General features: G+C 50.0%; 2 protein-coding genes and 1 pseudogene across 10 annotated transcripts; 2 read left to right on the top strand and 1 right to left on the bottom strand.

Moving 5' to 3' along the window:
* Positions 1-319: 319 nt before the first annotated feature.
* Positions 320-3,319, bottom strand: INO80B (INO80 complex subunit B). Its single transcript, XM_063078574.1, has 5 exons — positions 3,169-3,319; positions 2,752-2,944; positions 2,425-2,543; positions 2,086-2,255; positions 320-923 (listed from the first exon to the last, which is right to left on the bottom strand). The coding sequence occupies exons 1-5, from the start codon at positions 3,275-3,277 to the stop codon at positions 393-395; spliced, it is 1,122 nt and encodes a 373-aa protein (XP_062934644.1). The 5' UTR covers positions 3,278-3,319; the 3' UTR covers positions 320-392.
* Positions 3,320-9,650: 6,331 nt separating this feature from the next.
* LOC134363379 (securin-like) lies at positions 9,651-10,191 on the top strand (annotated as a pseudogene).
* A 1,239-nt stretch (positions 10,192-11,430) lies between these two features.
* Positions 11,431-26,674, top strand: RTKN (rhotekin). 9 transcript variants are annotated; one of them, XM_063078037.1, is made up of 13 exons: positions 12,922-13,021; positions 13,534-13,809; positions 20,048-20,247; positions 22,057-22,118; positions 22,214-22,267; positions 22,373-22,490; positions 22,689-22,898; positions 23,641-23,735; positions 23,842-23,948; positions 24,181-24,309; positions 24,970-25,138; positions 25,285-25,389; positions 25,963-26,674. In XM_063078037.1, exons 2-13 carry the CDS (start codon positions 13,738-13,740, stop codon positions 26,289-26,291), a joined length of 1,650 nt encoding a protein of 549 aa, XP_062934107.1. In that variant the 5' UTR covers positions 12,922-13,021; positions 13,534-13,737; the 3' UTR covers positions 26,292-26,674. The 9 variants fall into 9 exon arrangements, with proteins under 9 accessions (XP_062934110.1, XP_062934105.1, XP_062934109.1 ...); XM_063078036.1 differs by having other exon boundaries at positions 13,400-13,809; XM_063078040.1 differs by lacking the exons at positions 12,922-13,021; positions 13,534-13,809 and adding an exon at positions 11,431-11,690 and having other exon boundaries at positions 25,776-26,055.
* The last annotated feature ends 24 nt before the right edge of the window (positions 26,675-26,698 follow it).

Genomic DNA, 26,698 nt, shown 5'->3' with positions numbered 1-26,698 from the left:
TCCCTGTAACCAATCTGCAGCAGCACCTCCGACGCTCTCCCAGACAACAAGAGCTTGTACAGACAAAGAGTGGGGGGAAGGTTAGGCTCACGGCCCTGATCGACAGCGGCAATAGCCAATACAGACGACAAAACCGCCGGCTCGAAGAGGCGGGGGTCCCAAAAGTCTGTCCGAGTCTGGGCGCAGACTGTCGGCCTTCTTGCGGCCGTTTCCAAGTCCCAAGCGTTGAATAAAGCTCCAACGAGAGCAAGATATGTGTACCGGATATTGGTTTGCCCACATCCCACTCCCCCAATTCTGTACAAGCCGAGGCACCATATGCAATTTAATAGGGTGGAAAGACACTGAAAACGGGGCATCGGAGGGGGTAAAGTCCGGGTTAGGTAAGGACCTTAAGTAGCCAGAAGGGGGGATCCGGGCCCCTCGGGCCCCCCCAGCCGCATCTGCAGGTTGATGCGGTAGCACTGAAGGCTGCAGAGCGCCTGGCCCGTGCGAGAACAGGCGTAGCGGCGTGGGTGGGGACAGCCGGGGACGGAGCAGCGCGGAGGGGGGCCTGATGGAGATGGCCGCAGGGACACTGCCGCGGGGGCGGGGACGCCAGGTGGGAAGGAAAGTGTGGAACCCTGTGCCCCACTGCTATAGCGCACCATGGGGGCCGGGGCCGCGGCCCGCCCTCCCCGCCGCTCGCCCCGCGCGGCCCCCCGGCCTCCCCGCCCGCTGGGCGCCGCAGTCTTGGTCAGGCGCTCGATCGTCTGGTTCTTGTGCTCCTCCGCCCGCCGCGCCGCCTGCAGCCGCCGCTTCCGCGCCCGCTCCTCGCGCTTCAGCAGCATCTCCTCGGTGAGGGCGGGTGCCGGGCAGCCCCCAGCCACCGGCAGCGGCAGCATCGGGGAAGGCTGACTCCGCGCCTTCTGGAGCAGAGCTCGCTGGGGAGAGACAGAGACGGGGTACAGTCTAAAAATGGAGGAAGATGGAGAAGCGAGGTCTGCCAGATCAGGGGAGAAGGAAGAGGGGACATGGAAAACAGGGTCTTGAGGAGCACAGGCCTTGGGAGAGGGGTATTAATGAGCCCCCTCTCCAGGAGCCCTTAACACTGCTCCTCCCGGATCTTCTGATATTCAGCTATACGTCCTTGATTCTCAAGGGGAAAAACATCCGTGTTACCTGCCTGCCTGCCCTGTGTTCCAAAACTGTGTGTACCACCTCTCCAGAGGTTTGTTGTTGTTTTTAATATTTTTATCTCAATAGACAGAATCAACTAGGTAACTGTTCATGACAAAAACTCAGGGATACCTTTGATTCCTTTTTTCTCCACTCCCCCTCCCAACAAGTGTCTACTTCCAAAATATACCCAGAATTCATCTGATTTTCTTCATCTCCACTATTTCCACCTTGGTTCAAAAGCCACTACCATCTCTCAGCTTACTTCAACAGTTACCTAGCTGGTCTCCCTGCTTCTATTCTCCATGAAGACTCATTCTCTACATAGAAGCCAAAATGATCTATTGAAATGTAAATCAAATATGTGGCTTCTCTGCATACAGCCTTTCACTGGCTTAGCCACAATTTTTCTTCTCCTTTATCCTGCTAGGCATGGTCCAGACTCAGGGTCTTTGTGTCTGCCGGTCTCTGCCTGAAAAGCAGAAGAAAATACCAGAAGGTATTGAAAATATTATCTCTTCAGAGAGGTCTTCTCTGATTATCCCATATAATGTTATCTCTTTTCTACCACTTTCTGTTGATCACCCTATTTTCTTTTTGTCACGAACCTTTCAGCTTTTTGATTTTCTTTTTCTTTTTTTTTTTTTTTGGTGGCTGGCACATGGATCCGAATTTGTGACCTTGGTGTTATAAGGTTGTTCTCTAACCAACTGAGCTAAGTGGCCAGCTCCTCAGCTTTTTGAAATTATTTATTTACCTATTTACTTGCCCCACCAAACACACAGACTAGAATACCAGCTCCATGAGAACAGAAACCGTGCCTGTCTTTTCTCCACCACTGATATGCCTACTGCCTATCAAAGTGCTTGAAACATGTAAAGTTCTCAATATACATTTGGTGAGTGAATAAAGAATGAATCGACTTACCTGTCGAGCAGTGAGCAGCCGTTCATTGATTTCCTTCTTAAGGTCTCCATTGTCATCCAGCTCCCCCTTCTCCAGGGCATCCAGCCACCTCTGTTCCTCCTCTTCCTCCTGACCCACTAAACCCGCAGACAGGTCCCGAAGTGGGGAGGGGGACAGATTACTGTCTTCATCTGGGAAGGAAAGTTGGAGAGATAAAAGTAGAATTGTTCAGATGGGGAACCCTAATTTGGCAATCTTAATACTAGGACATTCAAAATTCTCACCCACTTCAGAGCCAACCCCCACCCTTAGCCAGGTATCATGAGAAACCCAGTCTCCCCACCTCCAGATCCTTCTCACCCAGCCAGGCACGGTACTGCTCAAGGGGGACTCCTTCCATAGGTTCCTCTTCATTATCCACAACCATAAGGGGAGAGGGTGAGCGGGGCCCCTCAGAGATCACAGTGAAGGTAGGAACACTGCGGAGAAGCAACACTACTCTGTAAACCGAGCAAGTGCCTCTTCCTGCTCAGTAGCTACATCCAGCCTCCCCTATCCTCTTGGGTTCTTGCTGGGCTCTGAAGTCAGTGTCCATTCCGTCTTCCAGAAAGCTCAGCCAGCTTCTAAGTTCTATCTCTGCCTGCTCCAAAAGTTCCCCAAATAAAACCTCGATGGTCTTGGTCTCACCTCTTGGTGCCCAGGACCTGCCCGCCCAACTTGATTTTGAGTTTGAGCTGGGGCTTGGCAGGAGACGGCTGTGTGGGCCCGGCTTCTTCTTCTTGATGGTGTTTCTTCTTGTGTTTCTTCTTGTGCTTTTTGTGCTTTTTCTTGTGCACTCCGTGGCCATGGGCACCCGCCAGGCTCAACTCCAGCGCTTCCCCTGCGGAAGGAGAGCCTGTCAACGGTGTTCGGCCAGAGCTTGGCAGAGGAAGCCCTGAATAATCCTTGAGGGGGGTCCTACCCTCCGGCGGTACTCGCTGTTACCATAACAACAGCACCCCCTTTCTTCTTCCCACTGTGGCGAAGTGCCCTGCAAGCTCCGAGGAGCAAGAAAGGGACTTCTTCTCTAAGAAGGCCTAAATTGCTTGATCGACCCGCGCTTACCCGGCTCAGGGGCCTCCATAGACCCAGAAGTGCTTCCGCGCCGCCACAGCTTACTCATGGGGTACTGCAAGGAAAGGGGACTGGAAATGGTCGGGACACATGCAGACATGCCTTTTCCGCTCCGCGGAAGAACTGACTCCAGCAACAGAACCGGATACTTCCGGTACGTGACAACCATGCTTGTGCGGGGCATGCTTTGCGGCGAAAATCTTCCCTGAGAAACAATGGCCCTTCCAACGAAAGTTCCGGGCCTTCTGAGGTTGGGACCTCCCAAAGCGGAATATCTTTCCCCTCGCTCCGCCTTCCCTTACTAGATTCCAGAACTCAGTGCGGACGAGGCAATTCTTACATTTTAGCTTGGTGACCGTACACTGCGGCTAGGCTAAGCGGATGCAAAGATGAATGTGAACACCCTGCCCTTGAGGAGCGCACAGTTGGGTGCAGGAGTACATTAAGTACATTGGCGGCAAAATGGCAGAAGTGCACGTGTACCCTAAGAGCAAAGCAAGAGCTCTTAGGTTTATAACCCCAATTCTCATTAGCAGGGAAATGGATAAATGAATTATGGTACATCTATACAATGTGGAACACCATGTTGCTAAGAAAAGTTGAGTGATAAGTAATTCATAAGATTGACACGGAATTTGGATCCCAGTGGGTAATGGCATTGGAAACAATCTTAAGTGTCCATCTAAAGTGACACCAAAATAAACTTGGTACATCTGCACAATGGGATGCTATGCAGCTACTAAAAGAAATGAGGCCCCAGGAGACTACCCAGGAAACTGGTGACAGCAATTGCTGATGTGTGCCTGGGAAATAAGTGTGGAGGGAGACTTATTTTTCATAATATATCCTCTGTGCATATTAAATTTTGTACAAAACGTGTATGTTTTGCCTGATATAAAAGCACGCACCAAAAAAAGGTAGACCTGTATGTGCTGATATACGAGATAGGAAAAGTGAGTTCAACATTATGTGATCCCATTTAAAAAGGAATAATACGCTAGTATATACATAGGAAAAAAATTGAGGAATATATACTATACTGTGAGTGTTGGTTATCTTTAGAAGTTGGGGTTGGGAAACTTTCACTAGCTAGGTCTGTAATTAATTTTCTTACAACCAGTGTATATCACATTTATAATAAGACACATCTATATACATATATCTAAATATATGAGTGTCTGAACAAGGTAGCAGCAGTGAACAAAGAAAGGAAATACCTGATTCAAGAGACATTTCAGTGATAAAATTATCAAGAGTCAATGAGCAATTATATACAGGAATTCAGAAAGAAGGTCAATGTAGTATGTGATTTAGATAAAGAAAACGGAGAGCTGGCCAGTTAGCTCAGTTGGTTAGAGCATGGCACTGACAGCACCAAGGTCCAGGGTTTGATCCCTGTACTGGCAAGCGGCCGAAAAATAAAATAAAATAAAATGGACTTTGGAGTCAGACAAGCCTATTTATTATCCAATCTCACTTTCCCAATTTGTTAGCTGTGCATCCTGAGGCTCAAAGATTTTTAAGCTTCTCTGAACCTCAGATTTCAGCTTTGTAAGATGGAATGAAGTATGGTCCTCTTCATAGGGCTCTTTCAAGGAATAAAGCAAATCAAGAATGCAAAGTACCTAGGATAGTATTGGGCACATAGTAGATGTTTCCATAAGCAAATTGTAATAAGTAATCGGTTTCTAGCTCAAGTATTTAGAGGGAAGGTGGTGTTTTCAATAAGGAAAGAACATAGGAAGAGAAGAAAGTAAGAAGGGAATCGTTTGGTTTTGCCCAAGGTGAATTTGAAGTGCCTGCGGGAATACCCAGATGAAGATGCAATAGCTGAGAGAAGCCAGTGCTGAAGGTGAGAGTGGGAATCCGTCAGCATAACAGTGGAGGTCCCTAAGGGATGAAAGCAGATGAGACATTCCAGAAAGAGCAAGTAGATGAAGACCAGGAAGGACCAGGAACAGAACTGAGTGAGCACCAGCCCGGGACAGACAGGCAGAGGTGCCAGGTAGGGTTGAGAAAAGAAGGTCAAGGGGGGCAGAAAATATCAGCTGATCAAGACTGTGTACAGTCCTGCAGAGGACAGGCTGAACTGTGAGAAGTGGACACTTAGGCAATACTCCTGTCTCACTGGAAGTTAAAGTGAGGGATCACTTGCAGTTAGCATTTGCAGAACTCCTTAGAGTTCATAACATACTTTCATATCTCTTCTCTCCCTTGACCCCCACAGCAGCTCCATAAGGGAAATACTATTTTCCCATCTTAGAAGTGAGGAAACTGAGGCTCAGAGAGATGAACTCTTTAGGCCAAAGTCACACAGTTAGGGAGTGGCAGAGCCTGCCTCAAACAGAGGCTTCCTGACACTAGCCCAGTGGTGTTTCCTCTACATCCTGATGCCCAGCAGGAAGGAAGTGGCGACAATAAATGGAGACTGGCTTTATTATTTTGTTTTGTTTTCTGTTTTGCTTTGTTTAGAGTAGGCGAGATTTGAGCATGTTTGTAGGCTGAGAAGAACTCTTCCTTCTGCAGGAGTTCTTAGCCTTATCTTTTAAATTAATTTATTTTTAAATAATTTCTAGCTTAGAAAAAAATTGCAAGAAGAGTACAGAGAACTCTCTTTAAACCAGATTCTGCAATTGTTAACATTTACCTGTATTTATACCCATTATTATTATTATTCTTTTTCTGATCAATTTGAGAGCAAGTTGCAGACATGATGTCATTTCACCCCTAAATATTTCAGTGTGTACTTCCCCCAAACAAGCACAGTGTTCTGTAAGTTTTGTGCAACCCTCCCAGTCAGGAAATTAACCTTGATAAAACACTACCATCCAATCCAGACCCCATTCAAATTTCACTGACTGTGCGATGCGTTCTTTTCCTTTCTAGGCCGTGATCCACATCCAGCATCATGTGTTATATTTATTTATCTCTCTATACTGCTGTAATCTGGAACACTTCCTACCTCTTACCCTGTCTTTCATGACTTGACAATTTTAAAGAGTCCAGGTCTTTGACTTTGTACGACATCCTTCAACCTGGGTCTGTCTGGTGATTCCTCAGGTCTAGTCTTGTCAATTCTTGACAGGAAGACCACACACTCAAAAATTATGCTATGTTCTCGACATATCACATCAGGAGGCTCACAATGTCAGCCTATCTTACCATTGTCAGTGTTAACCTTGATCACCTGGTCAAGATGATGTCTGCCAGTTTTCTCCACTGTAAAGTCACCATTTTTGCCTTTGTAAATAATTATTTTCTGGGGAAATACTTTGAAACTATTCTAATATCCTGTTCCCCATCGAACCTCAGCCCACCAGGCTTAGTATCTATCCACTGACGAATACTATATGAATCAACTCTACTGTAATAATTGCCAAACAGTGATCTTTCTATTTCTATTATTGCTTTTACATATATTAGTTGGCATACTACTGTAAAGAAGAGCTTTCTCTTCTCCTTATATTTATTTACATATATATTTATTTACATGAGTGTGGATTCCTATTTCAATCAATGGGTTGTACTCCATTGCTGTTGTATCTATTTTGATGCTCAAATTTGTCCCAGATTTGATCAGAAGGCATTTCTATAAGCTAGTCTCTGTGTTCTTTTGATATATCTCCATCGTTCTTTGAGTACTTCTTTTAATTTCTAGCACTACAAAATGTTTTGGGCTCATCTTGTCCTTTCCCTGGATAAGGAACAAGAACCAAGGGAGGCCAGGCAGCAGGAACATAGGGCTGAGGTTATGACGAGGCCACACTTAAGTCACACCACATGAACTTGATGATAAGGCACCCAATCCTCAGGGACTGCAGGTGCAAGTAAGTATATCATGAACGCTCCCTGGGTCTTGTCTGTGCTCCCTCAAGATTCAAAGTCCAGTTGGGAGCATTCCAGTTGGTTGGCTTTGGCCAAGTGCCTACCCCTGGGCCGTGAAGAAGTGAAGGGAGGATAAACATTCTCCAGCTGCCATAAAGAGGCTAGAGCTCATCCTACCAATGTTGCCCACAGTGAGAGATCGTGCAGGAGTAGGAAGATGATTTGAATCCTGGGTGATCCAAAGCCCCTTCCCCAAATATCTACTCCATAGTTGAGGAGATCTAGATAGAAACATAAACAAAGGGAAAAGATTGGGAAGACTATACAACAAACTAATGGCATGCTGGTAAATGTTTAACAAAAGCTTCCCGCACCAAAAACAGCCCTGATGTGTCATGTTCACCTATTTCTGTTGTGTAAATACTCCCACCATGGCCATTTTCAAATATGACATCTCTGAACACAGAGTTGGGAAGAGATGTGCAGTACCTCACCATTATATAGCATTTCCACCATGCAGATACTATAGATGTAAATAACCTCAAGAGATTAATCATAGTAAAATGCAGTAAAATAATTAGGAAGTGATGAGTGTTGAGTATTTATTACTTTTGCTTTAACATAATTTATTTAGTTGTAATTTTATATAATTTAATTTTTAATTAAAGTAGTGTTTAACAACTGCATGCACAATTCCAGAAAATTCCAGCGATTGTCTCTCAGAGGCCAGTGTGAGCACCAAACTGTCTTAGTTTTCCTCTGGGGGTGGAACTGGGGGGTGGGGAAGGCGTGCTTTTATTCTTTTTTTTTTTTTTTCTTTATATTATTTTTTAAATGGTAGCATTAGGGGTGTTTTTAGAAATTGTGTCTTCAAATATTTTTCAAATAAAAATTTAATTTAAAAATAAACCCACAAAAATTTTGGCTCTTATTTCTCCTCTCTCAATTGAAAGCAGTGTCAGCTGGCTTCCCTGACTCCAGTCATAACTCCTCCAACTGATTTATGCAAAGCCTGCCAAATTATGATCTTTAAAATGTAGCTGATTATGTCACTCCTTTCCAAAAATCATCAGCCACATTGAGTACAAACTCTCAGGCAGGATTTGAACTCAATTTCCTTTCCAAACATCTTCCATTCTTCTACCTCTTGCCTGGATCTCAGGCCAGGGGTTTTCAAACCCTTGTACAGACTCCGTGTTCACCGAGGAGGAGGGGCAGCTGACAGCCTGTGGGGAAGACGTGGCGGGAGGCTCCAGCACCTGCTTCCATCACAGCAACTGATTCTATTTCACATAGTCCAGGTAAGATTTCATTTGGGAAAAAGGGTTCTGTTGCTTGAAAACAAACAGTTGAGATGAACTGGTTTAATCCAACAGGAAGGTTCATCTCAGTTATGGACTCTTAAAAATACATGCTTCCTTTAGGCATCTCCTTTATTTACTTCAACTGATGTTTATTGAGCACTCGCTATGTGCCAGGCATTAGGGATAAAGCAGTGGACAACAGACTGTATCTCCCTGGGGAGCTTACAGTTCAGAGGAGTGACAATTGATATTTGAAGAAATTAAGGTACAGTACCTTCCCCTTTCTTTCTTTTCATTCATACTTTGAGGTTTATCTCAGATACTGTATTAGTCCATTTCTGTTGCTTATAACATAAGTACCTGAAACTGGCTGATTTATAAAGAAAGCAAAATTTATTGCTTACAGGTTTGGAGGCTGGGAAGTCCATAGTGCAAAGAACACATCTGGTGGTCTTGGTGGTGGTGACAGTGACCCAGGGGTCTCACATGGCAGAAAATGGTGGAGCAGAGAAAGAGTCTCACTGCCCTCATTTTAAAGCCCTCAGGACCATGTCCATGGCCATCATTATTAATCCATTCACTAGGCATGGTCCTCAGAATCTAATCACCTCTTCAAGGCCCCACCTTTCAATTACTACGATAGGATTTCCCACCCTCTTAACAACAGTCACGGTGGGGATCAAGCTACTAATAAACAAAACTTGGGGGACACAATCCATATCAGATACCACTGACTTTATAAAATCTTTTGATCTGCCTTTCTGCCTAAGCAGAAGAACTCCCTTCTCCACATACGTTTTTGTGTGTTGAGGATGTTTGTTGTTTTTCCTGTCCATCATCCGTTCCCTCACCTTGTGGTGGTAGTACCTGGAACGTTCTTTGGGGAACAACCTCCCCCTCCCTCCTCTCTCCCTTCTAGCTCTCTGAGTTCCAGTTGGTCTCCAGGAGTGGGCAGGTGACCCAGGCCTGGCTGACTGGCACACAGAACTCCCTGAGCCACAGTGATTGGTTCCCTCTGGCTACAATGATTACTTTGGGATGGATGAGTGATCCCAGATGGCTCGCAGAGAATCCCAGACATGTGCAGTAGCCTGAGGAAACAGATGCTTTTTTTTTTCCACTTCAGTTTAAGCCTGAAAAGATGTAGACCCAGAATTTTTGGCAGCAATTTTGTTACCTTGTGGAGAGTGAAGCCAACATAAAGGTAGAACCAAGTGATGGGAAGAGACTGGGTCCTAGTGACACTCAATGCCTGGGTCAAGTCACATCTAAATGTTGACCCCTGGGCAGAGTCTCGGCTGAGTTTGGCTGCTGGGAGCAATGTGAGTGAAGGAGTAATCCAGAATGGCTACTCCGATCTTTGTTGATAAGGAAAATGGAGAACCAGACACCCATGTGGCCCCTAAGGATGGGCCAAAGCTGGGGTCTGGGGGGATGAGAGATCTCAACAGAGACCACATGTTGGCAAAATGTTTGATACTCCAGCAGCCTTACCTAAAACTGCTAGAAAGGATTTGGGAACTGTCAATCGAGCTACAGAAAAGTCAGTAAGGACTAATGGACCCCTCAAACCATCTCTGCCAAAAAGCTGACTGAGAAGACAGTTAAAGCAAAACGCTCTGTTCCTCCCTTGGATGACACCTATCCAGAAATAGAAAATTTCCTTCCCTTCAATCCTCTAGATTTTGGAAGTTGACCTGCCCAAAGAGCACCAGATTGCACACCTCCTCTTGAATGGAGTGCCTCTCACAATCCTCGATGAGGATAGAGAACTGAAAAAGCTGTTACAGTTGGGACCCACTTTGCCTGTGAAAATGCCTTCTCTGCCATGGGAGTCTAATCCGTTGCTGTCTCCTTCAAGCATTCTCTGCAGCCCGGATGTTGAATTGCCACCTGTTTACTATGACATAGATATTTAAATTTCTTAGTGCTTTATAGTTTTTGTGTGTTTGGATTAATAAAGCATTTCTTTAACAGACAAAAAAATAAATAAAATAAAATAAAGGCTGATCCCAGACACTCCAGTTCTATAAGCCAGTTAGCTTTTCCAGAAGAATAGTGAGTAATTTGCCATAGCAGAGCAATTCTAACCAGGATTCTCTAAGAACTAAAGGCTGGTATGTCTCTGGCTCCAGCCCATCTGCTATGTAGGAGGCCCACCCTCTCTCAAGTTCTCCCCAGTAAGTTCTGAAGCCTCCAGGGGACCCCCTCGTGTGTGGTCAGCAAGCTAATCCTCTGCTATTCTTTTCTCTCCCTCTGGGCTTTTTGGGAGAGAGGCGGGAACCCTATTTCTGCAGAAGTAGGGAGTGGTAACCTTGTCTCAGACACCCAGCAAAGCAGCTGACAGAGTCAATACTGAGGTAGCAGAAGTCCTCACCTTCTTAAGGTCTGCGTCCAGGGAGCTGAGGCTGCAGGCGTCCCATCCGGGGGCACAAAGGTACTGCACCTGCTCCTTATCTTCATGGTTCCACTTAGGGGCACTTGCCTTGTGCCAGGCACTGTCCTAGGCATTTTACCCTCATTCTTATATGTAATTCTTATAGCACCTTGAGGAATGAGAATAATCACAGTATCCCCGTTGAACAGACGAGAAAACTGAAGCTTAGAAAGTTCAGTGACTGAGCCAACGCTGCACGGTTAGTCGGGGGCAGAAGTGGGGTTCCAAGAGGTGCTTAAGCACCGCCCCGTGAATCGTAGCCACTAGGGATGGGTGGACAGCCGTGAAGGGGAGCCTAAAAGGGGAGGGAGAAGGAGAAGGAACACTTGGGACTGCAGGAATTTGAAACGGTCGCTTCGAGGCTGCCTGGGTGAGATTGGGCGCGGTCCCCTGGCCCAGCTAGAGCGAGTGTTTTACCCGGCGATCCTTGAGGCCAAGGGGTTTTCCACGCCCTGGGAGTTGGGCTTGCCAGGTGGGGGCGACTGGGGGGGCGGGGCTTCTCTGGGCCCGCCTTATGGCCAGGTGAGGGCCCGCGAACTGGGCCGGAAGAGAGGCGGATGCGCCCCCGCAGTGCGGGCGAGGTGTAGGGTGCCCGTGGCAGTGGGGCTGTTGGGCCAGGCCTGGTGGCGCCCCGGGACTGGCCGGGCGTGTCGGGGCTGGGGGGAAGAGGAGGGTGCCGCGCCCTGGTCCAGGTGTCGTCTCCGGGGGCGGCGTTTGGGAACCCGTCAGCGGTAGATTCCTGGCCCGACTGGCTGGCGGGCGTCGAGAAACAGAAGGAGAAGAGACCAGGCGGCGCGCGGAGCGCACCGGGCAAGCAAAGGCGCGGAGCCGCCAGCATGTTTTCCCGAAACCACCGGAGCCGGGTCACTGTGGCCAGGGGCTCCGCCCTGGAGATGGAGTTCAAACGCGGACGATTCCGACTCAGCCTCTTCAGCGATCCGCCCGAGGTGAGAGACCCCTTCCCTGCCTTCCCCTTCCCCTTCCCGGGATCCCGCAGGCAGCCCTGGCCGCCTCGGCCTCCAGCCCCAGCCCGCGCGCACGCCAAGGGGCGGAGACGCGGCGGCCTGGGTACGAACCCGCCGGAGGGGTTGACTTAGAAAGAGTAAGGTGCGGGCCATCTGCACGTGAATCCGACTTGTGCCTCCCCAGACATTCCCCAGCCTGGGTGGGATGATTTGCCTCTGCAGAACTCCAGGTGGGCCTCAATTTGAGCGACTCTAGTCTCGGGTCACAAAATGTACCTGGACCCTAACCTCTCTTGGCGTCCCCGGGCAAAGGGCGGTGGGTAGCTAGGCGGGCCCCCAAAGCTCAGACGCTTGGCCTGGGCGCCAGCTCCTTCCCCGACCGCCAGTCCCACCCCGCACCCTGTCTCAACCATCTGGGCCAGCTTCTGTCATCAATCTCAACTTCCCCAGTGGCTCCTCTGTGCCCCTGAAGGATTCGGGGGGGATGTGGAGCTCCCTTTTAACTCTTAAGGGTTATTTTCCAAGCCCAAACTTTCTGCCTCTTTTCCTAGAGCCTAAGAGGAGTCCGGCCTCCAGGCTGAGACTTTCCTCCCGGGTGCACCGGTCTCCACCTTGACGGTCTGAGCCCTACCTGTAACTCTCCACAGAGGCTCGGGTGGGCTGTAGGTGTGCGGCTGAGCCAGGACCGAGAGGGCGAGTAGCCACCCCAAAGACACTTCTGTCCCCAAGGTCAGACTCACACTTGCCCAAGGAGAGCCCAATTCCAAGCTGTCTGTCTCTCCGGGCCTGGAAAGGGTTAAGTGAGGTGGGCCTTGCCCCCTTCTCCCTCGCAGCTGGGATTCCAGGCCCGGCTTCTGCCCTTTCCCTCCAGCCTGCCCAGAACAAAGGCCCTTTCACACACCGTGTCCGGGTGTCCCAGGCCTTCTCTGACTCAGAGCTAGTGGACCTGGGTGAGAGGGCCTTTGTCGTCCCCTCCCTTTACCCCCCCAGCAACTCGGCCTGAAGAACCCGCGTGGGGCCAGCAAGGGGGAGTAAGGGGCGAGGCCAGGGGACCAGGAGGAGGGGCCTGGGAGCTGGGGCGGCCCCTGGGATCAGGCCGGCCCAGGGCGGAGCCGCAAGCCCGGCCGGCCGCCTAGCGGAGTGTGACTCCGTGGGCCTGGGGTGGAGGGGGGCAAAGCTGCAGCTGGCTGGGAATCGGGGCTGGTTTCCTGTCTGGAAGGGAAGGGGCCTGCAGAGGGGGAGCGGGGGCGGCAGCAGACAGGCACACCCCTGCCTTTCTCCCTCCCTCTCCTCCCTTCTGCTGGAAAAGCGAGGTAATTGTGAGCCCAGGGTGGGGCGGGCTGGATGGGGGCCCTGAGTTGGACGGGGTGACCCTGGGGGCTGGGCCTTATTACCTACTCACCCCTTTGTCCCACTCCCTGGGCTCACTCTCCCCTCAAGTCCTCAACTCCGCAGCTTTTCTTCCTAACTTTCTCAGACTCATCCCGAACTCCTCTCAGAAACCTCCAACCTCCTGACAACCTCACAACTCTGTAGAAGCTGCATGTGGCGTCCTTTCCCTGCCCCCTTCCAGCTGTGCCTGCCCCTCACTGCCCTCTTGGCACACAGATTCTCTGTCCACAAGGCCAGGGATGTGGGCGGGGGCTGGGGAGGGGCCAGAGTCCCAATGAAAGGGCCTTTTTCTTCCACAGCTGGGAGAACAGCTGCTACCAAAGCAAGACTGGACACTCTGTGCCCAGAGCCCCCTCTGCAGCTGACCTCCCCTCCTGGGACCCCACACATCCTCACCTTGCTTTCCTTTTCTTCCCTGCCTGGCTCCCACCAGGGCCTTGAAACAGCATTAGGGGAGGAAAATTTGTCACAGCAGCCAGAGGGGTCTAACAGGAGTGCAGAGGGGCAGAGGGCAGAAGACCTGGCCACCTTTCAAGACCGAGGGAGCAGTGGGAGGAGGAATTGTGGGACAGCGTGGTGCCTACCTGCTCCCTCTCTGGAGGGGTCGACAAGGGAAGGGGCACTGGGGGGTACAGAGATGCAGGACAGATTGCACATCCTGGAGGACCTGAATATGCTCTACATTCGGCAGATGGCACTCAGCCTGGAGGTAATGTCCCCAACCCCCCACCCCCAGTACACACCTCCTCTGCTTGCATCCCAGCCCTTCTCTGCCCTGCCCCTCCCTGGCTGGGTGAGGGGAGCAGGGCCTGCTCAAAGTGAGGAGAGGGACAGGTGATTCTGCACTCCTTGCTTTGGGTGCTTTGTATGGACCCAGGCTCAAATCTGCCCATCAGAGCAATATGGTGGCAGCGGAGTATTCACACATATTTCTGGAAGCTCTGTGGGTGTGTGTGGATGTCTGTTCTGGGGACGATTGCTTCTTTTAGAAGAGAGGAGTTCAATGTGAGAGGGTTTGCAGGAAGGATGTAGTAGCCTCACTAGAGAAGGGAAGGGAGACTTGGGGGCCAGGAGTGAGTGAGGATTCTTCTGGCCCTGGAGATGGCAGAGAGCTGCTTGTTTATTTACTTATTTTTTTTTAAACACATTTATTGAACATGTACTATGTGCCAAGTTCCTTTCTGGACCATGGGATACCTCAGTGACTAAGAAAGGAAAGGTCCATTCTAGTGGAGGAGCAGACAATAAACATGCAAACACATAAATAATATCACATAATGAAATTATGATAGAAGCAGGGGGATATAATAAAAATCAGGTGGGAGAGGCAGCATTCAACATGGAGGTCATGGAAGGCCTCTGTGAGGATATCTTTGAGCTGAGACCAGAAGTGTTTGAACATATGTGAAGATTGGAGGAGGGCATAGCAAGAGCAAAGGCCCTTAGGTAGGATGAGGGTGATGTGTTTATGGGAAAGGAGAACCAGTGTGGCTGGAATATAGTATCTGGAGTGAAGCTAATGGCCAGGGGCCAGATCATGCAGGGCATGAAGGCCATGATAAAGCACTTAGATTTCATTCTAAGTGTGATGCTGGGCCATGGAAGGGTTTTCAGCAGGGGAACAACTCATCATATTTTATTTTAATTTAATTTATTTTATTTTTGGCGACTGGCTGGTATGGGGATCTGAACCCTTGAACTTGGTGTTACAACACCATGCTCTAATCAACTGAGCTAACTGGTCAGCCCCCCATCATGTTTTAAAATAATGGCTGTGGTGGAGAATAGGCTGGGTGGGGAGGAGGGAGAGGGGTGGGGAGAAGGGCTGGCAAGAGAGGTAGCAGAAGACCACCAGGTAGGAGGTTGTTACAGTCACAGGGGGGTGAACCTGCTGGTGTGGATTACAGTGCTCATGGCAGAGAAAGGGGTGAATTTCAAGTGATGGTGGTAGATCTGACAGGGCTTGCTGATGGATCAGACATGAAGACTGAGGCAAAGAGAGAACTTCAGGATGACTTCCAGGTGTGGCCAAGGAACTGGGTGCTGTGGCTATTTTTTTACTGAGATGGGGAGTACAAAGAAGTTGTGCAGGTGACTGCCTGGAGCAGGCAGGGAATTGCTGCTGAGAGAGATAAGAGGTAGCACTGTAAAGAGTCTAGATGAGAAATGCCAATTTATTGCATGTATGCTACCCCCTCCCCCACCCTCACTCCCTAGATAATAGTGGACATTACTAGTCAATCATGACACTCTTTACCAATGAGTCCAGATGTGGCCTCAGAATCTTTCTCAGAATAGCCTTGGCATAAATTTTGCAGGTTGTGTCCTTCACAGGGGCACTAGCCAGAGGCGGCAGTGCTGGTCTGGTTTCAGCTGCATCAGGAGGGGATGCTTTTTATCTAATTTGCTTGCCTGGAGAGGATTGCTTTTTTCTAATTTGCAGAAAGGTGCCCAATGAACCCCTTGGGACTATGACACTACCTAAATTGTCCTGTGTCAGCACATGAGATAAAACTTATTTGCCATTCCTAGTCCTCTGCTCTGTCCATGTTACTAGTTCCATATGGCTATTTAAATCTTAATCCTAGTTAATTAAAATGAAGTAAAACATGTAGTTCCTTAATTGCTCTAGCCACCTTTCAAGTGCTAGATGGCTAGTGAATATTTTTATCATCACAGGTTTTATTGGACAGAGGTGGTCTAAGTATTTAAATGTTTAAATCCACCCCCTCACTCCCAAACCTACGTAATTTTTCTCCATGGGAGTCTTGCCCAATTTCTGGGGCAGAGGAGGGGCTTATTTTTCACTTTCATCACCTCTCCTTCAGCCATGGGCTGGGGGTGCTGTGTTCTTTCTCCACCAAGTTCAGCAGGTCCTCAAAAGAGAGACCCATTGATGTTTCAGGGATTGGCAAGAGAGGTAGTCATAGAAGAGTAAATCCAAGAAGACTTAAGCTGAAGGTAAACGGGAGGTGAGCGTGAGAGAAAGCATGTTTTCAAATATGTATTAGACTGGAGTAGAGATTAGGCTTTCCCATTTAATTCTCTAACAATGCTATGAAGGGGGTGGAATAGCCCTCAGCCTTACAAACTGAGGCTGCAAAGGTTAAAGTCACCTTAGCAGGATTTGCCCTTAGTGCAGGTGGAGACTCTGAAGGGAAGAGAAGCTGGTGACAGGAAAAGCAGGAAGTCAGGGACAGAAGAGAATGGGGTGTAGGGTGTGGGTGTAAGCAGGGATGTCCCCAGAGGGCCTAATGTGTGCTGGGGCTTCTGCCCATGACTCATCCTTCTTCAGTCTCTTGGGATCTGACCCAGGTCTGGATGACACTTAACTGCAGGTTCTTTCCCAGGAGTCTGGGGGAAATGCTGCATGCTTGGGGAGAGGGTGTGTGTGTGTAGGAACTGTCCCTGGGGTGGGGAGACTAGGGCCGAGCACAAGGATCCAGAACCTGAGCTAGGATTCCTGAGATCCTCTGCCCGCAAAGGTGGGAGCCAGATTTGTAGGGCTGTCACTGCTGTAGGGCTGTGGGAGAGTGGATTTGGGCCTGGAGGGCCTCGGGAAGTAGGGGTGTGTGTGTGTGCTGGACTCCCAGTCCTGCTCATCCAGGCTGGGCCCAGCGACCTCTCTAGGGCCCCAGTTTTCCCAATGTATACACTACCTACCCCACCCCCCATGGCCCCAGGCAAGAGGTCACCTTGCAGGGCAACCGCAAAGTAGGAGGGGGAAGGGCCTACTGAAGCTGTAGCTGGCCCAGAGGCCCTGGGCCCTTTCCAGGGTGATGCAGTCTCTCCCAGAGGTCCCGTCTCGTAGCCACAGGGTCTCAATGGTTGCGGCGCCCAGAACCTAGCCCGGCCAGGCGCCCCAGGAACCGCGCGTGCTCCTGTGCTCCTCGGCCGCTCTCGCGGCAATTGGGAGCTGATGTCACCGTCGGCCCGAGCGCCAGTGGCGGAGGCGGGTGAGGCTGCGCCAGCGCCTGGCCCCCGCCGGCACCCCGGGCCGGTGCGGCTCTCTGAACCCCGCATGCACGCCACTGGCCGCCAGCGCGGCATGCGCAATGGACAGGGCTAGGGAAGGATCCGTGAGTGCGGGGACTGGGACAACAAGACTAGCCAGGAGGGGGCTTAAGAATGCCCCTGCATCCCCCTCCTCCCCAGCTCTCACCCGTTTGGGGTGCTCGTGGGGGAAGCTGGGTGCAGATGGGGTGAGGGTTGGCAAGCGGTGACGCTTAGCAGAAGTAAGACCCTGATGCAGACAAAGCTCGGCTGGGAGGAGCTATGTAGTCTGGGAGGACTTCCTAGTGGAGGGGGCTTTGGGAATGGGTTGGCTTATTTTGGTAGGGAAACAGGTGGATGGTGCTGGGGTGAAGGGTGATGAAAGTCTGGCATGGCATAGTGGCCCAGGAAATAGTGAAGGAAGAATCATCAGGCAGGCTTGACAAAGCTTTTGGAAGAGGGAATTTAGGCTGTTCGGGTCTTGGAGCCTTGAAGGCTGGAGCCACCAGGGACAGAAGCAAGGGCACAGGCTATGGAGGGGAGCTGGTGTGAATGAGAAGACAGGTTTTGACGCTTACATTCATTCCCCTCTTCCAGCTGGGTGGCTTGATTTGTTTTGTCTCCTGAACCAGTCTGTACACCGTGACTGGGTTAGTCTTTCACCTACTCTATGAAGCCTTCCCCGATCACCTCAGCCAGAAGCAAACAGGGTCTGTTTTCTGTGAGCGTTTTTATGCCATGACATGGCACTTATGGAGCAGCCCTTAATGTTTGCATCTCTCACCTCCCAGCTGGATTTAAAATGTAGAGCCCAAACAGCACAAGGATGCTTCAGTGTTCATTGGGTGAATACTACTGCTGCCAAAGTAGCGTGGTTAAAATAAGCATCCTCAGCATTCATGTATAACATGTGTTGGGCATTTCGCTAAATGCTTTATGTTCCTGTATTACGGAATCTCCACAGCCCTAGGATGTGGGGACTATTTCCATCACCATTTCACAGATAAGGAAACTGAGGCTTAGGAAGATTGAGCAAGTTGTCTGGTGCCTCTCCTCTGGCTCTTGTGCACAGCCTGCGCAGCCCTTCACTCCTGGACCACCTATCATCCCATACCCCTTCCCTATTTCTGATCTCACTTCCCAAGTTCAGAGGGCCAGGAAGTGGTAGATCTCCTAATTTGAGGTGTTTATGGGGTTCTGTGCAGCATGGGTGAACTCTTTGGTTGGTGTGTTCCTTCCCCACGTATCCCTTGACAACTAGATATCCCCCATATCACTTGAGTCTTTGGAGGTATCTGGGATGACTTTTACTATGTGTCCATTCTCTTTAGTTAGTGGTTTTCAGTCCTGGCTGTGCCTCAGAATCACTTGGAGAGTCTTCCAAAAATGCATATGCTTCACTCCTAGAGATTCTTATTCTGTAAGTCTTAGGTGGGGCCTGGTAATTTTTTTTAACTCCAAAGATTTAATATTTTTTAAAGATATAATATTTTTTAAAATCACAACTTCTGATAGTACAGAAGGGTATAGATAAATAAAGTGTTATAAATCTGTTTTCCATTCCTGACTCCCAGGCCCACAACCACTAATGTTATATATATAAACATGCATATCTATGTATATGTATATACATATACATATATATATGTACACATATTCTGTGATATTATGATATATACATTAGTTTTCATCCATGGTTCCTGGCTCCCCAAGGCAGGACTCTATCTAATCTTATCCTGCCTTTCTGTCTTGGAGCTGGCCATAAAGAAATCCTCTGATCTATCTTGTCTGACTGTAGGTGATAAGACCCTCATTTCAGAAGGGGTCCTGCCCCATACCTGGGAGGAAGAAATGCTGCACAGAGAAGCCAAGAAGAATCTGAACTGACAGGCCTTGCTGGGTTTTCCCACTCAGTCTGTTAGTGTTAGATCACACCCTTTTTGTCCAATCACATTTCTACAAGGTTGTCCATGCTTCAGCCATGCCTACATAATGAAACTTCCATAAAAACCCAAGAGCACGTTTCTCTGAATTCTGTGAGCCACTCTAGCAAATTAAGTAAACCCAAGGAGGGGTCGTGGGAACCCCAATTTATAGCCAGTCAGAAGCACAGGTAAGACAAGTTGGGGCTTGCAACTGGCATCAGAAGTTGGGAGCAATCATAGGGATTGAGCCCTCAACCTGTGGGTTCTCTTGCTATATCCAGGTAGATAGTGTCGGTTGAATTGGAGGACACCCAGCTGGTGTCTTCTGGAGAACTCTTTGGTGTGTGGGGAAAAAACTCCACACATTTGGTCACAAAAATCTTCTGTGTTGATTGTTGCTGAGTGAGAGTATAGGAAAAGCACTTTGGCTTGTTTATTCCCATACGCTCATACGTAAATATGTATATATATCATATATATCATGAACAAATGATAGCATGTATAATATTGTTCTGCTTTTCTCACATACATTTTGGAGGTTGTTTCATATCTGTACACATATGTCTACCTCACTCATTAATGTCTGCAATGTTACGTTATAGATGTGCTGTTTCTTATTTAACCAATGCCCTATTGAAGGGTTTTTAACTTTGGTGTTTAAAACAATGCTACAATGAATATTTTTGTACATATGGCTTTGCCCAGTTATATGTATAAGTATACCTATAGGATAAGCTCCTAGATATTAGATAGCTGGATCAAAGGATATGTGAACTTGTAATTTTCACAGATTTTTCCAAATTATGCTCAAAACAAGCTGAAGGAATTTATACTCCCAACCATCAAATGCATGAGGACATCTGTATTTTTACAAAGATTCTCTGGTTATACTTGGGCAACTGAAATTGAGACCCAACACTGCTCTTGAATTGCCTAAAACATTAGTTTCTTGTCAGCCCACTTGGAGATTGGGGGGTGCATCAGCCTGTCCCGTGACTGACATTTCCTTCTCACCCTTCCCCTGGCTAGGATACAGAGTTGCAGAGGAAGCTAGACCATGAGATCCGGATGAGGGAAGGGGCCTGCAAGCTACTGGCAGCCTGCTCCCAGCGAGAACAGGCTCTGGAGGCCACCAAGAGCCTGCTGGTGTGCAACAGCCGCATCCTCAGCTACATGGGCGAGCTGCAGCGACGCAAGGAGGCGCAGGTGCTGGGGAAGACAGTCCGGCGGTGAGCAAGGGGGAGGCGAGGCCTCAATGACAGCAGGAGGCCTTATGGGTGGTGGTAGTGCAGTATGCACATTAGGGACCACCCTGAAGATAACCATCCCCATGAAGACTTGACAGGGACCTGCAAGACACCTTGGTGTTTCACCACTACACTGTGTTGCCTGGAGGTGCACTAGTGAGTAGCTAGGGCTGGCCTTGGGAAAGCTGGTGTGGCTGGTGAAAGGCTGGCAGTCTAAGGGGTAGTAAGTAAGGTAAAAGTGCTAATGTGCTACGCCGTGCCTGTGATCTGTGAGGCTGGCTGGCCTCTGGAAAACTTATTTTCTCCAAGCAAGTTCACCAAATGGCCAATTTGTTGAATGGCCAATTTACCATAAACTTAGAGTAGTTTGTTGTACCTGGGGTTAACCATTAGAGGCAGGGATTGGGAAAGGAAATAATAAAAAAACACTCTAAAGAAAGCCTACTCATTCACATAAATTAGATAGTGGTTCTGCAGGGGCTCAGCTTCTGGATGTGGAACAAAAGCTATACTGACATTAGATTGCTGTGCTGACAAATCAACTATGAAATGGTTGAGGTTATGCTGTGGTAAAACCAAAATGTTGGAGAAAATATTTGGCAAATTGATCATTCTGAGAATTGGCCATTTTTGATAAATTGGTCATTTGGAGAATTGGCTTCTGACAAAGTAATCTGAGTGCCCCATCAAGGCTGAATGGGGAGATGGTCCCAGCCCCTCACTGATGCAGCATGATGCCCATCCCAGCCATAAAGGCGGAGGTTGCCAGGAGCCTACCCACAAAGCCACCAGAAGGCAAAATACCCACTCCATGGCTGCCCCAAGAAGCTAGAAGAAGGGCAGGCAGGCAGGCACAGGGGACAGCTTCTTCTGTGAGTGTGCTGCCTCCTGAGAGGTGGTCATCGACAGGCTCTGTCATGCCCAAGTCCCCACACAGCCCACACAGTGTGATTTGAGGGACACCCCAAGTCCTCGGAAGCTAAACACATGGCCATTAGTGCCACATCATTTAGCTTAAGGCCCTATTAAGTTGGTAATTATTACATTAGTGCCATTATGAATATGAATGGATAAACTGGCTGTCCCTTTAGGAAAGGGACACTTACTCAGTCCCAATGATGGGTGGAGAGGGGTGGAAGCCTGGGTGTCTGGGCCCTGCAGTGGGGACTGGGGAACGTGGGGCACAGAGAAGGTGCAGCATATCTGGCCAGGAGGAAAAAGGAGAAATCAAAGCTCGGGGGAAGGGGGCGGCATCTGTGGTGAATGGAACACAAATGTTTCCTACTCGTGCTTTTCTTTTCATCAAACACTGGTCAAATTATTTTCCGACTGACGCAGTACCCTCTTATATCAAAGAAGTGATGAGATGGTGGAAATGACAGCCTCCCTATTGTTAAAAAGAAAAGCCTACAAACCCCATTCAAGCCTGGGGTTTAATTGAGAAGACCCTTGAAAGAGAGTCTCTCTGTGGGCACATGTCCCTAGGTCCCCCTTGTCCCTGGCAGCATTCTGGAGAGGTGATCAGGGAGGGTGCTTGGAGGGGGAGGAGCCCTGAGCTTGCATACTGATGTGTGAGTTAACGTTGCTCAAGTGTCCCCAGTGTCCTCCAGGCCTGCAAATTTCTGGGTTCAATCAACAACTCCCTTACAGTCCCTTGGTGTTGCCATGTCAGCCTGGCTGGAGACCTGGGTTACTGGGCCCCTGGGACGGGGGAGGGAGGGTTCTAGAGCCCTTGGAGCAAGGGGGAGTAGCGTCTAGAGGCCAGGCCAGGACATTGTGATTTACCCACAGGCCTTCTGACAGCAGGCCACCTGCTGAGCGCTCCCCCTGCCGTGGCCAGGTCTGCATCTCTGGTAAGAAGCACAGCTGCCCAGCTGATGGCACCCCTTGCCTGACCATACGATTGCCTGTCCTCTCTCAACGTCTGTTCCTACCCCTCTGCCCCTAGACCTCCGGATTCCTCTCATGTGGAAGGACACAGAATATTTCAAGAACAAAGGTGGTGAGTTCCACACACTCTGGGACTAATTCAAGAGGGTGCCCCTGAGGTTGGAGGCTCTGGCAGGGCATGTTTTTTTTTTACCAGTTTTGTCCTCTTTGTCCCCAGACCTGCATCGCTGGGCTGTGTTCCTGCTGCTGCAGCTAGGGGAACACATTCAGGACACAGAGATGATCCTGGTAGACAGGACCCTCACAGACATCTCCTTTCAGAACAGTGTGCTCTTGTGAGTACCTAATCCCTGTGGCTCCCTCCCTTCTCCACTCTGCTCCAGTTCTCAGATGACATAGTTCCAGGAGAGGAAGGAGAGGGCATGGGCGCTTGGCCTTCCTTGTGGAGCTGCCCTCTACTTGCACCACCCACCCCCTGTGCCCCCTGGACCTCACCGTGACCACCCTCTTCTCTTTCTCCTATATTCCTATAGCACAGACGCAGGACCAGATTTTGAACTGCGGCTGGAGCTGTATGGGGCCTGTGTGGAAGAAGAGGGGGCTTTGGCTGGCGCCCCCAAGAGGCTTGCCACCAAACTCAGCAGCTCTCTGGGCCGCTCCTCGGGGAGGCGTGTCCGGGCCACGCTGGACAGTGCTGGAGGCTCGGGGAGCAGTCCCATCCTGCTCCCCACCCCAGCTGTGGGGTAAGGCCTTGCACTCCCCTACTGCCCTCAGCTGCCTGTATCCTGCCCACAAGTGATCTTTGAGCTATGTCAAGCATGCAGAACCCATTTTGCACTGTTGCCAGGATATGTAGACAGACGTGAATGAGCGGTGGCTACGTAGCTGGGAGGCATTCTGGCCCATACCCCATAGTTGGGCCCATCCAGTCCAGAAGACCAGGAGGAAGGCAGGGAGAATTCAGCTCTGGTGTCTTAACTTTTTAGCTGCAGCATATACATCTTCTGTGGATAGAACAAACCTCCCTAGTTGGAGCAGGGTAGCCTGGGCCCTGTGGTGGTCTCTACAGGTCCATGGAGGCACCTCATGGAACCACTGTGGCTCTGAGAAGCAGTTTGAGAACCTCTGGAAAATGAACAGAATGATGATTTTGGACACACACATGGGTTCTAATCCCAGCTCCAACTCTTATGATCTATAATTTATGGACAAGTTTCTTAACCTAAGCCTCAAGTTGACGCATCTATTAACTGAAGAATACCACCAGCCTCACAGGGCTGTCGTGGGAATACAGTGGGATAACATATGTAAAGCCTAGGTCCTGGCACTTAGCAGGAGCCCAGCAAATGTTCCTAACCCCTGTGGGGGAGGCAAGCTAGTTTCCCTCAGGGCAACCTGAATCATGGGACAGGCCTGCTCAGCCCTTACAGCTCCTGCCATCTACTGTACCTCTCATTCAGCTGATCCCACCTGTCTCTTCTCCAGTGGTCCTCGTTACCACCTCTTGGCTCACACCACGCTCACCCTGGCGGCAGTGCAAGATGGGTTCCGCACACATGACCTCACCCTTGCCAGTCATGGTGAGTACATGTGTGTGGGGGGGACACTGGTGATGGTGAGAAGAGGGGCCGTGGGATGGTCCCCTTCTCCTTCCCAACCCTCACCCTGCACTTCCTCCTCCCCCAGAGGAGAACCCTGCCTGGCTGCCCCTTTATGGTAGCGTGTGTTGCCGCCTGGCAGCTCAGCCTCTCTGCATGACTCAGCCCACTGCAAGTGGTACCCTCAGGGTGCAGGTGAGGGGGCCCTGAGGAGTGGAAGGGAACAGGAAGAAGGCAGAGGAGAGCTGGACCACGTAGGAATAGGACTTTTGAAAAATCAAGCTCTGGGTGGAGCAAGAGGGGAATGGCAAGACAAGGAGGGGAATAGAGACGAGGGTGGGCAAAAGGAGCAGGTTCTTGATGGGGAGCTGGGAAGAAGTGTGTTGGGGGTGTGACTTCCCCAGGAAACCTTGAGTCATTTTTGCAGCAAGCTGGGGAGCTGCAGAACTGGGCACGAGTGCATGGAGTACTGAAAGGCACAAACCTCTTCTGTTACCAGCGACCTGAGGATGCAGACACTGGGGAACAGCCGCTGTTTACTATTGCAATCAACAAGGTGATGGATTCCCTGCTGGTGAGGCCACCAGGTGCCAGGCCCAGGAGTCTCTTCTTTAGGCCCCAGGAGGGTGGGCACAGACCTCAGAGAGATGGAAGCTGACCTGGCTCCTAACAGCACCACACCCAGCTTCAGGGCCAGGGATGCTAAGGGGACCATGTTCTCCCCACCACAACATCACTGTCACTCACTCACCGTCCTCAGCTCCTGCCAAGTCTCAGAGAGGGTTCTACCAACAGTTTAGGACTTTTCATCCTCTTTCCCCTTTTCCCTCAGATTCTGATTGATACCTACTTTAACACTTCCTGTTTTTCTCTCCTGACCCAGGTCCCATTACCCTTCCTTGCTCCCTAGCCCTCTCATTGGATTTCCTGCCTACTTCTTGGAAGTACTGAGGACCTTTCACCTTAGCACTCCTGCCCACCTCCACATCTTCCCTGCCTTGCTCAGTCCCTTTCCCTGAATTGGGACTGCCTATCTCATCCCCAGCTCTTTCCTGCCATTCTTTCCCACTCTGCTAAGGAGGGGACAAATGAGAGGGCTCAGAGAAAGCCCCGCAGCTCTCCTTCCTAAGACAGGGGTGGTGCAGTTTGCCTGATGTCACCGCCAACTTCCATGACCAAGGCGGAGGTGGAAGCAGACCTCTCCTTTCTCTTGCAGGAGACTCGAGTCCGTGCAGGGGAGCTAGACCAGGCCTCAGGACGGCCCTTCACCCTAAGCATCAGTAACCAGTATGGGGATGACGAGGTGACTCACACCCTTCAGACAGAGAGTCGGGAAGCCCTGCAGAGCTGGATGGAGGCTCTGTGGCAGCTCTTCTTTGACATGAGTAAGAGAGAAGGTCATTGGGTTGAACCTTTGGAAGGGACTGGGGTCTGTTATTTTTACGAAAGGCCTGCATTTCAAGAGTGTGAGGGAATATAGCAGGACAGAGGGCAACCTAGCCCTCTCTTCCACTCAGTGCTCTTCCTCCAGGCCAGTGGAAGCAATGCTGTGATGAACTCATGAAAATTGAAACTCCTGTTCTCCGGAAACCGCCCCAAGCACTGGCCAAGCAGGGGTCCTTGTACCATGAGATGGGTGAGTAAAAGTGCACACGGGAACCTGATGGGAAGTGGGGCTGGGGCTTCAACGGAGCCCAGACAATGGAAACAAAGAGAAAGTACACTTTGGGCTAAGGTGGCTCTCTGGGGACCCAGGTACCACCCAGTCTTGTTGTATTCTCTCCTCTGACTCTTCTTAGAACCACCTCCACCAAAGTTCAAAACAAAACCCAAAAGAACCAGATTCATTTCATAAACTTCTTTCCTAATTTCTTCTTTTCTGTTTCCCTTTCTGCATGCGGATTCCTGTCTCTTCCTCTGACCCCTTACTTGCCTGGCACTGCTTTCATTTTTCTCCACTTTCTTGGTTTCTTTACCCACTTCTGCTCCCCTCCCCATTCCCTTTGTGCCTCATATCCACAGTCTTTTCAGAGCCTGGGGCCCCAGGAGGCCCAGGTGAGGGGCTTCTCCTGCAGGATAATGCAATCTCGGCAGAGATCCGGGCTTTGCTTTCCTCCTATTACAGTGACAGGTGATAGTTAGGGCTGGGTGGGCCCGAGACCTGAGCTCTGACTAGCCCCCTCCCCTCAACCCCTTCCTGGTGCCACAGCAATTGACCCACTGGATGACATCGCAGCAGTGACAGACATCCTGGCCCAGCGGGAGGGCACAAGGCTGGAGACACCCCCACCCTGGCTAGCAATGTTTACAGACCAACCTGCCTTGCCTAGCCCCTGCTCGCCTGCTTCAGTGGCTCCAGCCTGGACCCACCCCCTGCCCTGGGGGAGACCCCGAACCTTTTCCCTGGATGCTATCCCTCCAGACCACTCCCCTGGGGCTTCTCGCTCGGTTGCTCCTCTCCCCCCGCAGCGATCCCCACGGTCCAGAGGCTTCTGCAGCAAAGGCCCACCCCGCACTTGGCTCCAGTCACCAGTGTGAGAGAAAAAGGTGTTGACAACAGGATCTGGCCAGAAGAGAAAATGACCCATGTGCAATTGGGCTGTGGATACGGCACTGTGTGTAGCAAGTTGGCCAGCTTGGCTTCCTCTTCCTCTGCTGGACTGGGGGTAGACTGGGGAGGTGGGAGCAGAAGCCCCTCTTAAGTTGTGGTTGCCATGGTACTGAGAGACTCGTTCCCAGGGCTGGCTGGGATCCCCTAAACCCTTCCTGGGAGAAAACTGGAACCAACCCTGCCCTAACTCCCTGCACTAACCAGCTTTGAGGATGGCACTGAAGAGCCCTGAGAGGGAATGTACCTCCCTCGTGACTCCCACATCAATCATTAAAGTTATTTAACATTAACAGCAGCCTTCACTTGAGAATAGGTTGCCTCTCTCTGCTTGGTC

This window comes from Cynocephalus volans, chromosome 14 (assembly GCF_027409185.1).
Source record: "Cynocephalus volans isolate mCynVol1 chromosome 14, mCynVol1.pri, whole genome shotgun sequence".
Taxonomy (NCBI): Eukaryota; Metazoa; Chordata; class Mammalia; order Dermoptera; family Cynocephalidae; genus Cynocephalus; species Cynocephalus volans.
This window is presented reverse-complemented; position numbering and strand designations above follow the sequence as displayed.